The sequence below is a fragment of the Heterocephalus glaber genome, unplaced genomic scaffold (genome assembly GCF_053883595.1).
Source record: "Heterocephalus glaber isolate CG9 unplaced genomic scaffold, H.glaber_assembly_v1.0 deba00001773, whole genome shotgun sequence".
Classification (NCBI taxonomy): domain Eukaryota; kingdom Metazoa; phylum Chordata; class Mammalia; order Rodentia; family Bathyergidae; genus Heterocephalus; species Heterocephalus glaber.
In genome coordinates this window covers 9,711,596-9,725,861 of record NW_028258463.1, presented here as the reverse complement: position 1 = coordinate 9,725,861, position 14,266 = coordinate 9,711,596, and the positions used below count along the sequence as shown (strand labels likewise).

At 56.6% G+C, this 14,266-nt stretch overlaps 1 protein-coding gene across 1 annotated transcript; it reads right to left on the bottom strand.

The window, feature by feature from the left end:
* Positions 1-704: 704 nt before the first annotated feature.
* On the bottom strand, positions 705-11,941 carry Psmd3 (proteasome 26S subunit, non-ATPase 3). The gene is made up of 12 exons (XM_004859473.4): positions 11,560-11,941; positions 10,361-10,551; positions 7,996-8,133; positions 6,270-6,406; positions 5,014-5,204; positions 4,602-4,705; positions 1,985-2,099; positions 1,749-1,868; positions 1,563-1,666; positions 1,267-1,422; positions 1,108-1,158; positions 705-1,024 (listed from the first exon to the last, which is right to left on the bottom strand). The coding sequence occupies exons 1-12, from the start codon at positions 11,774-11,776 to the stop codon at positions 947-949; spliced, it is 1,602 nt and encodes a 533-aa protein (XP_004859530.1). The 5' UTR covers positions 11,777-11,941; the 3' UTR covers positions 705-946.
* Positions 11,942-14,266: the final 2,325 nt, after the last annotated feature.

Genomic DNA, 14,266 nt, shown 5'->3' with positions numbered 1-14,266 from the left:
TTCAGGCGCACACACCCACGAAGTAAATGAATTATACTTGGACATTGGGACTTAAATGTCAAATGTTTTTGCACGTTGTAAAATACTTTTTATTTTTTTCATTAACCATTTAATAGATAAGCCATTCCTCACTCGGGGTATATATGCCTCACACCAAAAGGCTTGCTCGGCCAACCCGCTTGAAGGCTTAACTGAGAAGTAGAATTGTTTTGTTTTTGAGACAGGGTCTCCTTACATGGTTCAGGCTGGCCTTGAACTCACAGCGATCCTCCTGCCTCAGCCTGTCAAGTGCAAGGATTACAGGTGTGTGGAAGACTAGAATCCTCAGTCACAGGGCACGCACACGTCCACCTTGACAGACAACAAGTGGGCATGCGCAGGCGGAGAAGGTGAGGCCCTGCCGCCTCCCGGGAGAGCTCTGCCGGCGGAGCCACACACCCGCTCTGTGCGCACGGGTCGGGTCCGTAGGGCCCTGTGGTGCCACAGCCGCTGGGATTGTCGCAGGCGGGGCGTGCCCTTGGGGGGGGCAGCCCGGGCAGGGCCTGCTTCCCACCCGCGGGGCGGACGCCCGCCCTCTTCAGTCTGCACTTCAAAGCCGGGGGAAGCGCCCGGCTGTCTCAGAAAACCCAGTCCCCAGGCCCAGAGTGCAGCTGTCGCCCTGCGGCCATGGGGCAGAGCGGAGGAACCCAGGTGATGGCCGGGGCTTTGGAGAATTCTTTATTGTTTAAAAATCGTAACTGATGCTTCAAAAGACATTCCGCCCCATGGACGCCCGCTCCAGGCTCCCGCGCAGGGCCGCCCCTTCCCGCACCCGCCCGCAGCTCAGGCCGCTGCCCGGCACGCATCACCCGCGCTGTCCCTGAGAGCGGAGCAGAGGGGCCCCGGGCTCAGCGCGCACGCGCCCTGCAGTCTGAGCCGCCTGCGCAGGGCCGCCTCCGAGGCTGGCTCAGGGGAAGCTGTCGTCGTCGTCCTCCGCCATCTCTTTGGCGAATTCCAGGTCCTGCTGCTCGCGCTCCCTGCGTTCCTGGGGGGAGGCGGGGAGGTGTCCGGGACCGCGGTGACCCAGGTCCCTCGGTCTACATAGAGGGGAGCCCGGGGCTCACTCACCTCTGCGGACTCCAGGTCCTTGTTGTACGACTTGGGGGGAAACCGCATGGCCTGGGGACAGCGGGAGAGCAGGGGCTGGCACGGAGGCTGTGGCTGCCGGCTAGGGAGGCCCCGACCTTGCGGGAGGGCCGCCCGGGGTCGGCCGCGAGCAGGACGCACCTTGACCGACATGTTGTGGATGTCCAGGCAGAAGGAGATGCGCTGGTGGAAGGCCAGCTGCGGCTCCCGCGTGGAGTAGATGTCGATCATCTCCTTGGACTGCACGTAGCCTTTCTCGTGGTTGATGCTGGCCTCGATCACGCCGTCCCGGATGGCCTGGGGGGGGCGCCGGGGGCGCGGTCACCGGCCCCTCCGCCCCATTCCATCCCCGCCCTCACTCAAGACCCGCCTTCGCCTTCGCCCCCCCGCCCCCCCCCCCCCCACCGCGTCCCCGCACCGCCCAGCCCCAGCCCCACCTTGGCCACGATGAACTCGGCATCCTCAGGGCTGTCGAGCTGCAGCTTCTGCGCGATGTCGGCCAGCGAGATGCGCGAGTAGGAGAGACTGATCATGCGCACGCCTGCGGGAGGCGGAGACGAGATGGGCGGTGGGCGCCGGGCCTCCCCCCCGCGGGCCGGAAGCGCGGGGGGCGGGCTCCACACCTGTTTTGATCACGTTGTGCCGCAGCCGGATGATCAGCGTGTAGGCCCCGTCCGCCTGGAACTTCTCCCCGAACTGATCAAGCACCTGGCTGAACTTGGCCAAGTTGCCGGTCCTGACGGCTGCGGGCGGGAGGGGAGGAGAGGAAGAGAGGAGGGGAGAGGAGAGGAGAGGAGGGGAGAGGAGGGCAGGGCAGGGCAAGGGAGGGGAGGGCATGGCGGGCGGCAGGCGGCCTTACCTTGCGTGAGCAGGAAGTAGGGCATGAGCGAGCGCTTGAGCGAGGGCTGGCGGAACTGCAGGCGGTCGGGGATCTCACCCAGCAGCAGCTCCACTACGATCAGCAGCTTGTGCACCTGGGGACGCGGGACAGTGGGCGGGTGGGCTCCCAGGGGAGCGCCCCCCCCCCCCCGAGGGAGGAGGGCAGTGCACGCTGGGGGTCCCGACAGAGGCGCAGAGAGGGCCTGGCGGACCGGTGAGCCAGCGGGCAGAGGGTATGGACGAGCACAGCCGGCCTTTTATTTACATTTTCTAGGGGGGTATTGGGCACTGAACCCGAGGATTTGGCCTGAGCTGCATCCCCAGCCCTTCATGCTTTTTAAATTCTGAGACAGGGATTTGTTAGGGTGATAAGTTGCCCAGGCGGGGCCCAAACTTGATCTTCCTGCCTTAGCTTCTCAGAGTGGCGAGATTACAGGTGTGAGCCCCAGGCCTTTCTTGCACCAGGAAGTGACCCACGGGTGAGGGGAAACCAGGGACACGGCACAGCTGAGGGGGCGCCTTAGCGGCTCTGTGATGTCTCCGCAGGCAGCAGGCCCAGAAGGCAGGAAGGCGGGCCACGATGGGGTGGAGGGGGCACCAGGAGAGACCCACACCGCCGGCAGAGGGCCCTAGGCAGCAACCCGCCCATCCCATCCCAGTGCGAAGAGCAGTAAGGATGCCAGCCGGCTGCAGGTGCTTGCTGGGCTGAAGGGGCTTCCGGCACAGAGCGCTGCTCAGTCAGCAGCTGGGAGAAAGGGGAACCGGGGAGGGGTCGGGGATGGCAACCCACAGTGTCCGGCAACGGCAGTGGCTCAAACAGGGAGGACACAGAGATGGCAGCAGATGACTTAGTGACTGGGAAGCGGGGACATCAGAGGTGACCCTGTAGGTCCTGCCTGCGTGTGCAAAGTGGGAAGACTCAGGGCTGAGGGTTTGCTAGGGACGAACTAGGGGCCAAATGTCCGGGCCCTCTCCAGAGACTCGGGCAAGGGAGGAGCTGGAGCGGAAGAGGGGCAATCCGGTGTTGAAGCTGGGCATGGGGTGCAAGCCTGTGACCCCAGCTACTTGGGAGGCTGAGGCAGGAGGATTGCAAGTTCAAGGCTAGCCTGGGCAACTTAGTGAAGCCCTATTTCCAAATAACAAAATAAAAAAGGGCTGAAGATTAGTTCAGGGCAAAGGCACTAGGCTCAATTCTCAGTAAATTCTCACCCACAAACCCCCAAAAGCTGCAAATAAAAACCAATGGTGGTGCCGGGGATTTAGCTTAGTGGTTACGCCGCCTGCCTTGAAAGCGCCAAGGACCTGATCCCTGGTACCAAAAAAACCCCCAATGGTGCCCAAAAGCCACAATCACACAGCAAGGACAACCGAGGGTCTCAACATATGACTGTGTCTGGAGATGAGGCCTCTGCTGAGGTGACTAAGGTGAAATGACACAAGGTGGACTGCAGGCCACTGAGGCTGGTGTCCTCTGGGGATCACGCGAACCCGGGAAGCAGCCAGCCACACTGCGCGGTCACCTTGCCCCGAGTGAGCGCTGCAACACCAGTCCTATTGCTGAAGACACCGAGTCTCTGGTACAAGGACCTGGAGACAGACAGGTGACTGTGCATGTGCAGACGCTGCCTGGAGGGTGGGGTCCAGGCCATGGCTGCACCGACTGGTGGGGGGGATGGGACACGGGGGGGGGGGGGGGAGACAACAGGAGGGCAGGGCCCAGGCTCCAGGCGAGGCAGGCAGGACCGAGGCAGAAAAGCTGGCTTAGTGAAGGTGGGGCCAGTGGCTGAGGAGCTTCCTGTCACGTGAGGGCACTGAGGTTGGCAGTGCGCTCTGGCCAGGGGGCTCTCACCAACCCCAGCCAGGCTGTGCCACCATCTTGGACCTCCAGACTGGGGCAAGTGACTTCCTTTTTGTCGGTAACGGTGAGCAGCCCAGGGCGTGCTGCCACCATGCCTGGTGGGCTTGGAACCTTTTTTTCCTTCCGGTACCAGGGATCAAACTCAGGGCCTTGTACTTTCGAGGCAGGCATGGTGCCACTGAGCCAAATCCCTAGCCCTGCTTTTAGCGATTTTTGAAAGACTTTAGTGTGACTCCTGCGGCAAGCAAGCTGCCAGTGCGCCCATCCTTAGAATATTGGTTCTGACATAAGACTAGGAGGCCTCTGCTTGCTGTGTGTGCCCAAATCCTATCTGCCTCCCTCTGAGCCTCCGCGCACAAACAGAAGGGGTCTCCGGGACCCGGACCCCAGGTCACCGCGCCTGCCGGCCTGTGCTGCGGTCAGTGGAGCAGAGGGCTGCGGGGCAGAATGGGGTCCGAGCCCTGGCTCCGGCACTCTGGACTTTACCCAGGCCCGAGACACGCCACTTCTATCCTCCCCGCCCCGCCCAGTGCCCGGCACCTGACCCACAGCGTTTCCGTGGTCAGGTCCAGCTGCCCCGGCCCCACAGAGCGTGAGTGTGGTGGGGGCGGGACCAGCGTGGGGTCTGGAGTACCTCAGCCCCTCCCCCAACAGCAGGGCAGGGCGGGCTCCCGGGGACAGGAAGTGGGCGGAGGAGGAGGGCGGAGGGGCGGAGAGGGCTGGGCTGGGAGGCCTCTACCGTCTGTTTGAAGCCCACGGCCGTGTGCTGCGGAGCCTTCCGGAGCGCATTGGTCATGGTCCTCCGCGCCTCCGAGTACTCCAGCTGGATGGCTTTGATCCGCCCTGGCGGAGGACAGGACAGCATCAGGGGAGCGCCATCACTCGAGGCAGGCAAAACCAGACTGCTGGCCAGACCCACCCTCAGAAAACCCTCCAGGAAGCTGGCTGTGGTGGCCACACCTGCAATCCCAGCCTTAGGCTGAGGCAGGAGGATCCCCAAGGAGCTGGAGGCCAGCACGGGCTATGTAGTGAGTCCAAGGCCAGCCTGGACTACACAGCGAGTCCCTGTCTCAGTAAACCAAAACCAAACAGAGAAAGCGCTTCCCTGCAGAGTGAGCCCCGCACCCCCAGGCCCGCGGGCCGCTGCTCACCTGTGTAGTACAGGTACCTGGCCCACTCGTTGTTGTTGGCCTGCTCGGGGAACACGGACTTGGACACCAGCTTCTCCGCCTGGTCGTACAGGCTGTAGTGCAGGTAGTTCCGCAGCAGCAGGTTCAGCAGCGTGGCCTGCCCGTCGGCGTCATGCCGGAGGGTAGCTGTCCGCAGCCGCGCATGCAGGAAGCTTCAGGGGGGAAGGAGAAAGCTGGCAGAGGCCACAGGCCACAGCTCGGAACTGCCTCTGCCTCTGGCCTCTCAGTTCCTGGAAAAGTGACCCACTGCTCTGAGGGCTGTGCACTCAACACTCAGCTACTGACCGGCCACTGCACAAGTGCTGTTCGATTTCTTTCTTTTTTCTTTTATACCAGGAATCGAACTAGGGACATTGTGCTTTTGAGGCAGGCACGGTGCCACTGAGCTAAATCCTCGGCTGGGCTCTATTTCTTTTTTTTTTGGTACCGGGGATCAAACTCGGGTCCTTGTGCTTGCGCAGCAGGTGATGAAACCACTGAGCTAAATCCCCGGCCCTGCTCTATTTCTTTTTGAGATGGGTCTCACCACGCTGCCCTGGCTGGCCTTAAACTTTGACCCTCCTGCCTCAGCCTCCCAAGTAGCTGGGATTACAGATGTTTCCCCTCATGCCCAACTTTGGGGTGCTATCCTAGCTGCACACAAAGGACAATCCCTATCACTCTGCTTGGGTGAATGTATCAGAATATTACAGATTTAATAAAATCATTGTTCCTCTGAAAAACAAAGGACAAAGGACAATCCCTGCTCTGGAGGGACTCAGAGACAAGTGTACTATGAGGTGTGGCAGATGGAAGCAGGGGAAGGGCTCTGGTTTTCTCTTACGAAAATGGAGCCACTGTAGCTGGGCATGGTGGCACACGCCTGTAATCCCAGCACTCAGGAGGCTGAGGCAGGAGGACTGCTAAAAATTCAAGGCCAGCCTGGGCTACGTGGGGAGTTCAAGGCCAGCCTGAACTGCACAGCAAGATCCTGTCTCAAAAATCAAAACAAAACAAAAGAAATGGGGCTCCTGCAGGTTCTGAGCAGGGGAAAGATGTCCCCAGCCCGTCCTTCCGCCCCTGAACCACTGCTCAGCCAACCCTGGAGGTGGGTGAAGGGGGCAGAGACTGCTCCCCACAGCCCTGGGCTCCCCGCCGCTTCACCCAGCGTCAGCTGCACAGCTCGGGGTCAGCACCATGGGCACCTGCCATGGTCCAGCCGGAGGCTCCCGCCGCACCTGCGCACCACGTCCAGCTTGCCCAGGAACTCCCAGACGCGGGCGTGGTAATAGTAACACTTGGCGGCCACGAGGTCCAGCGCCCTGCGGTTCTGAGTGCTGATCCTCTGCATCAGGTCATCAGAGATTTTCTGTGCCTGAGGAGGAAGCCAACAGGGAGGCAAGAGGAGTAAACCGGAGCATTACACGCGCCTGTCCTAGAGCTAGGCCCGCTCCCCGCCACACAGCCAGCACCGGAAATGGCTTCACATAAAAGTCCCTAATAACTGCAGCGAGGCACAACCATGGGTGGGGAAAAAACACACACTGAAACATTATTCAGCCACAAAAAGGAAGTTCTGACTGACACATGCTTTGGCATGGAACAATCTTTAAAACTTCATGCACAATGGCACATGCCCACCATCCCAGGACTCCGGGAGGCTGAGGCAGGAGGATTCAAAGTTCAAGCCCAGCCTGGGGAACTCAGTGATTTCAGGAGATGCTGTCTCAATTTTTTTTTTTTTTGGTACTGGGGATCGAACTCGGGACCTTGCACTTTTGAGGCAGGTGGCAGAACCACTGAGCTAAATCCCCTGCCCTGTCTCAAAATTTAAAAAAGAGGGCTGGGGATTTAGCCCAGTGGTTTTGCCGCCTGCTGCACAAGCGCAAGGACTTGAGTTTGATCCCTGGCACACACACAAAAAAAAATTAAAAAAGAAAGAAAAAAGCTGGGGGTGGTGGTGCATACCTATAATCTGAGCACTTGGGAGGCTGAGGCAGGAGGATGGCCAAAGGCCAGCCTGGGCTACATAGTGAGTTCAGGGCCAGCCTGAACTACAAAGCCAGACCCTATCTCAAAAAACCAAAAAAGAAAGCCCTCAGGCTTGCTAAGTGAAAGCCAGACACCAGGCCACACAGCTGTGATTCCATTCCCATGAAATATCCAGACCAGGCCCATTTTCGAGACAGACGAGGGAGCCAGGCGGGGCGGGGCAGGGCGGGCAGTGCCTGCTGATGCTGCCTGCTGATGCCGTGTCTTTCTGGGGTGGTGACAATGTCCTGGAAGGAGTGGTGACAGCTGTGCAACTTGTGACAACAGCAGAACCACCGGACTGAACACCTTGGAGGGTGACTTTTATCTTGAAACAAGCAAATAAAGCAGGGAGCAGAGGGGTGGCAGCTGTCACAGAGCACCCTCCTGTGAGAGTGACAAGGGAGCCACCCTGTGCACAGGCTATTCCTTGCTGGAAAAGCTTGGGACCAGAAGTGTCTCAGACTTAGGGTTTCTTTTTCAAATTCTGGGATATTTACACAGCCACAACGAAGACCCAAACCTGAACAGGAAATTCATTTATGCCTCACATTCCTCCGGCGCATAGGCGGGAGGTCACCGTGTAAGGTCGGTATTGTTCGCGTGCCCCACAGTTTGGTGTGGGAGTGTTTGGTCTAGGGATGCTCAATCCGCACCCCAGAAAAGCAGCCGCTGTTGAGTAAAGCGGGATGGGGGGCCTCTGCTTTGGGCCTGTCTTCCTGAACACCTTATTCCAAGTGACAGGACCGATGACCCTGCAAGGTAGGCACTGCGATCTCCACTTAGTGAGTGGCCAGGAGAAATGAATCTGCCTGCGGCACAGCTGGGTGGAGCCTGGGTCTGACTATCATCAGCCCATTCTGTCTTCCCCAAAGAACCCGAGCACTGACACTGGCATTCACGGCCCCTCCCAGCCCACTGTGCTCCGTCCACCTCTTTATAGCGTTTGCTGTTCATCAGGAAGATGACCATGAGCAGCTGCAGATAGGCTTCCACTTCCGGCAGCAGAGGGGCTGACGCAGCTTTCCCTGAGCGGGGTCGGAACTGCAAGTCGGCTTCTGTGTCCATGGGCTACAAGAGGGCAGAGGAGGGTCAGTCAGCCAGGAATGCACCGAGCAACCGCTGTGTTTCCCTTTGTATTTGCTGAGGGGTTACGATGCACCGAGATTTTCACAGGTGCTGGGGATTCAAAAGTAAAGAGTCTCCTTCCTGAGGGAACCAAGGAGGCTGGTAAGGAGGTGAACACAGAAGAGGGTTAACGGATGCCACAGACACCTTTACAGAATACACTGGAGTGGGCCAGGGATATAGCTCAGTGGTGCCATCTCCTGCCAAGAAAGTGCAAGGTCCTGAGTTCAATCCCTGGCACCAAAAAACCCCCCAAAAAAACAGCATACAAGGGAACATAAAAGATAATGTAAGAGGCCCAGGGATTTAGCTCAGTGGTTCCGCTGCCACCTGCCTCACAAGCGCAAGGTCCCGAGTTCGATCCCCTACCCCCACCCCCGTACCAAAAAAAAAAAAAAAGTTGAGTAGAGAGAAAAAACAATAGGTTGGCTTGCAAAGAAATCCTCAGCTGGGCATGGTGGTGCAGGCCTGCAATCCCAGCACTCAGGAGGCTGAGGCAGGAGGATCACTGCAAGTTCAAGGCCAGCCTGGGCTACACAGTGAGTTCAAGGCCAACCTAAACTATACAGTGACTGTCTCAAAAAATGAAAAAAAAAAGGGCTGGGGATTTAGCTCAGTGGTTCTGCCGCTTGCCTCGCAAGCACAGGGACCCGAGTTTGATCCCCGGTACCAAGAAAAATGAAAAATGAAAAATAACAAAGAAGGGTCGGGGATTTAGCTCAGTGGCACCATGCTTGCTTGTTAAGTACAAGGTCCTGAGTTTGACCCCCAGTACCGAAGAGGGAAAAAAAAGCCTATAAATTGAAGTCGAGATTAAACCACTGCACTTTTTTTTTTTTTTGAGACAGGGTCCTGCTACATAGTTTGGGCTGGCCTCAAACTCATGGTGATCCTCCTTCCTCAGCCTTCCAAGTGCTGCAATTACAGGTGTGTGCCACCATGCCTAGCTAAAACCACTACACTTGGAACCACTGTAAACACTATCAGCCAAATGACTATAAAGATAAAATCCAGAATGAGACAAAGAAAATTTTCTTCAGAGTGGAAACAAAGGCAGTCTAGGGGCCTGACATGTACACTGACCTATTTTTAACCTCCTCGCTGACACTGTGACAGGTATCGTGTTAAGTCAGCCCAAGAGAAAATCATGTTTGGTGAATTTAGGGACGCAAAGGTTAGAAAGCATCCAAGGGAGTGTCGGGAGGGCACGCTTCCCCTTTCCCAGGAAACAACTCTCCAAGTGTGGCTTTCAGGGAGTTTTGGAGTTTTCCACACTGCGGGTGCACAGGACGTCAGGGCAGTGCAGGGGGAGGTCTGGGAGGGTAGAGGCCTGGACCTCGTTGCATGAGAGGATTTCACACCTCCAGAGAACAAGGTTGCCCGGGACAGGGACGCGGCCACCAATGAACCCACTGCGCAGTGTATGCTACACATCAGGCACTGTTCTGGAGTCTTGCAGGCTCCTCCCACCTCCAATCCATTCACCACACCCCGAGACTGACTAAACTGAGGCACAGGATATTACATCACTGCCCAAGTCCACAGGAACTCCCTGGTAGGGTTTGGATTCAAATTCAACTCTAGCTCAAAAACCTGTGCTCTTGACCTGTTTTACCCTGCAGCACAGTGAGGCTTCCTCCCAGAGACCTCTCCTAGGACAACAGAGGCGTGACACAGTCAGAGGACAGGGTTAGATGGGGGCACTGGGAGATGAGCGTGGCTCGACGGTCTTGACACCCTGGCTTGGAAGAGTGACACTACCAGGAAGGACAGTTCCCTTGTCACTAAGCAGGTGAGTTTAGAATGGATTGGTAGGGCTGGTGTGGTAGGGCACACCTGTCATCCCAGCACTCAGAAGGCTGAGGCAGGAGGATTGCTGTTGAGTTCGAGGCCAGCTTGGACTACATAGCAAGACCCTGTCTTAAAAAACCAAAAACATGGGCCGGGGATTTACCTCAGTGGTTTCGCCACCTGCTGCACAAGTGCAAGGACCCGCTCGATCCCTGGTACCAAAAAAAAAACAAACCACAAAAATGCTAAAAACAAAAATCCCCACAACAAAAGAAAGAATGGAGTGCTCAGGTGTTTCTACTTATGCTACAGCAGGTAACGGACAGGTCTTCAGGACAAAGCCAATCTGTCCCGGGGGGTCTGATGCCTGAGCCCTCACCTCTTCCAGGAAGGACAGCAAGAAGTCTCGAGTGGCATTGTTGGAGGTGAAGAAGCCATGCACAGCCTTGTAGAGAACATAGTGGTTGAGGCGGCGTGAAGTGGAAGGCAGCATCCGCAGGGCCCGCAGCACAAATCTTGGCTCCTTGCCTGAGACAGCTTTCTCCAGCTGTTTCACATGCTCCTTGATGTCTGAGGACCAAGAAGAAAAAGACAGGGTTGCTTCCCACTCCTATCCGTCCCTCACCACTTCTGGCCAGTGGTTCTATGGGAGACTCATTGCTAGGTTCAGTGGCAAAGGCCTGTAATCTCAGGACTCTGGAGGCTGAGGCAGGAGGATCCTGAGAGTTTGAGCCCAGCCTGGGCTACACAGGGAGATCCCATCTCAAAAGAAAAAAAAAAGGGCAGGGCACAATATACAGTCACGTTAAGCGATATTTATGGATTCTGTACACTAGCTTTTCAGATATAACCAAGAGACAAGGGAAAATGTATGTGTGTGTGAATACACATACACACACACACACACACACAAACATACACACGGTAATGCATCTTTGCCACTATCATGTTATTTTAGGTAACAGGACCATAATATTGCTTCTGTTGTCCAACTTTGGGATAAGAGCTCTGTAGTCAATGGTATCACATTCTCAAAGCTCCACCCAGGAGCATAACTTTGCTTATCTCAATATCTTGGGGTGGCTTCTCAAGCAGTTCAGAGTAAGCCCACTAAGCATTCTGGTCGCACTTGATCGAGACCCCAGAAAACAGCACCAGGCTCACAGTGGGAAGCTTTCACCCTGCCCACTCCAAGTGCAGACAAGCAGCTCTAAGTGGGAAAAATAAAATCAAGAGGAACAAGAGGACCTGCAAACAGGACTGGCACCTAGCAGACAGGGGCTGGGTCCAGCCGGGCGCAGGTACATGGAGCAGGTCGGAGGGGAGGACTCTGAAGAGGGAGCGCCCGGGCCCAGCGAGCCCAAGATCCAACCCCGGCCAGGGCGGGCGGAGACTGGCTTCAGTCATCGGGGTTGAGGTCGGGTGTCGGGCTAAAGGGGCAAACACTTACGACCCAGTCCCAGGGACTGAGCCCGAGGAACGCGGTCGGGGCGGCCGCACTGCGTCCCAGGAGAAGCCGCCTCCCCGGGGTCGCTGTCACCCGCAATCGGGGCGCGCTTCTGACGCGAGCTCCCGTACCCTCCAAGGTGACGGTGTCCAGCTCCCGCTGGGAGTGCTCCGCCGTCCTAGCCGCCTTTCCGTCCGCCTCCCCGGGGGCTCCGCCGCCGGCCGCCGCCTCCTCCTTCATCTCCACATCCTGGGGGCCCGGGGGCGGGGGCGGTTCGGGTTCCCCTCCGCCGGGCGGCGGCTTCGCCTTGTCCGTGCCGCGGCGCCGCGCCGAGCCCTCCTGCTTCATGGTGCTCGGAGTCGCGGCCTAGTCCGCGGACCGAGGCCGGGGCCTCGCGTGAAGCCTCGCACCGAGGACCAGAAACCGAGCCAGGCCTGCAGACTAGCGCGGGCTCGCTGCGGGCCGCACGATGACGGAGCAGCTGCAAAACTCCTTCCCGGCGCGGGGCCTTCTGGGAAACGCCAGGCCCGGCGGGCCGCCGGCCGAGTCCAAAAGGGGAAAGAAATCAACAGCCGAGCTGCAGGGTGGAGGCGGATCTTCGAGCTGGGAGGAGTCTGAGAGCACCAGTGGGGCTTTCTTTGAAGCGCTTAAAGTGTAGCGCTTTCCTTTTGTCTTTCTCTTGGGTACATTTCTGTGAATGTCCACGAGAGTTCCCTTCAGGCTCCAACCTGGGCTACTACGGAATCTAAGAGCACCCCAATGGGTTTGGAGTGGTGGGACCTATCCGATGGCGGAGAGGGTTGACGTCATGAGTTGCCGGGCAGCTTTTGCACCCACATTCACCCAATTTGCCCCCGACTGGGTCCCCTTGAGATCCACCTGGCTCGTGCACAACGGGAGCCCGGGGCACCCAGCGCGAGGGAAAAAAAGGGCTGAGGAGGAAGGACCGGGAGCCAGGCTGTTGGGTTTAGAATAAGCGGAACTGGAAAGTAGGAAGAATGCCATGGAATCCATCCAGACTTTCGAAGTTGTTAGATTTTAGTTTAGCACTGTGAATAAGGCATGATATCTGTGTCCTGGGAACATGGATGGGGAAGAGAGCGTTTGTATACAGTCACTGCAGTTTAATTAAAACAAAGGCTGGGCATGGTGGTGTACACCTGTCATTCCAGCAGTCAGGAGGCGGAGGCAGGAGGATTGCAGGGAGTTCGAGGCCAGCCTGAGGTACATAGTGGAGTTCAAGGCTAGCCTGGCCTAAGTAATGAGAGCCTGCCTCAAAAAACCAAAGTAAAATGCTGGGGATTTAGCTCAGTGGTTCTGCTGCCTGCCTTGCAAGCAGGTACCAGGGTTTGATCCCTGGTACCACAAGAAAACCAAAATAAAATAAAATAAATAAAACCAGGGGTTCTATGGCCAAGGGCTAGCTAGCACTTGGCAAAGGTAGAGATGCCCCATAACTCAGCAACGGTATAGGTAAGGGGATATTGTGCCCTGGGCTGCGGTGTAGTGGGAGGGCACAGGAAAGAGAGTGGAAGCTCCTACTAGAGAGGCTGCTGGGAGTCCGCTGAGGGAATCTATACATCCAGACCAACACTTAAAAATGGGGAGCAGGGTAATGATGACCGTGTAGTCTACGTAAGGGACAGGAAGTTGAACCAGAAACTCCGCCTGCTCAATTTGCAAAGAACTTCCCCAAGCTGGGCAGAGTAACTGGGCCTGGAATCTCAGCAGTCTGGGAGGCTGAGGCAGGATTGCAAGTTTGAGTCCAGCCTGGGCAACTTGGCACGATCACGTCTTCAAAAACAAACAGCTGGGGATTTAGCTCAGTGGCACTGCACCTGCCTCACAAACTAAAGGTTCTGAGTTTGATCCCTGTACCAAATAAACAAAAAACCAAAAAACAAGGACTGGGAAGGTCCTGGGTTCAATCCTCAGTACAAAAAAACAAAGAAACCAACTTCCCAGTGATTCCCCAGGGTAGGTAAAGAAGTTTCTTAAGACACAAAACAAAAAATTCACTGTCTGGGAAACTTGATCTCTTCCATAAATGAAAGTCCTGAGATTTTAGACCCTGGGGGAATGGTCAATGCCCCACTGCAAGGACTGAAAGGGCAGAAAATATCTTTTGACACATTCTCCTTTGTAATATATAAGCTATACACATATGATATTCCACATGTCTTTATACCCTTTTTTTTTCTGGTACTGGGAATCGAACTCAGGACTTTGTGCTTGCTTGTGCGTGGTACCACTGAGCTAAATCCCCGGCCCAATAACCTTCTTTATGTACTATTGGTGCAAATGATCCCCTGCATTAAGCAGCCACTTGCCAAATGGAAAACATGCGCTCTAGCCTTGGGAAAGGCACCTTGCCCAAATCCTCCCTTACTGTTCTCACCCACCTGGCTGGGTGGCTGACAGGCCTTTCGACTCATCTGGGGAATAAACTTGAGGTATCTTCTCCACAATGCCATGTCTGCAGCCAGAGGTGAGGGCGAGTGGTAAAGGCAGAAAGGAGGAGCTTTGTTTGTACTTAACAATGGAGAGTCACCGGTCTGGATGGTTAGGGTATTAGCTCATCTATCTATTAAGCTTACTTCAGAGAGGCAAATGAGCCAGTCAGCAGAGCAGCCCAGTGGGTCATGAGCAACGCAGGAGGCTTTGGAAGGAGCCAGGAGGGGGAGGCTGACCTAGCCCAAAGCCTTTGGCAGTGGGTCATGAATTCTTGGGTAGTGAGCCCAGGCTGGGGGTGGCTCAGGAGGCACAAGAGACTGAAGCCTGGAGCCAAAAGCCTTGGAGAAATTTTTCCACCTATAAAACCACTTTAAAAGCAATGGG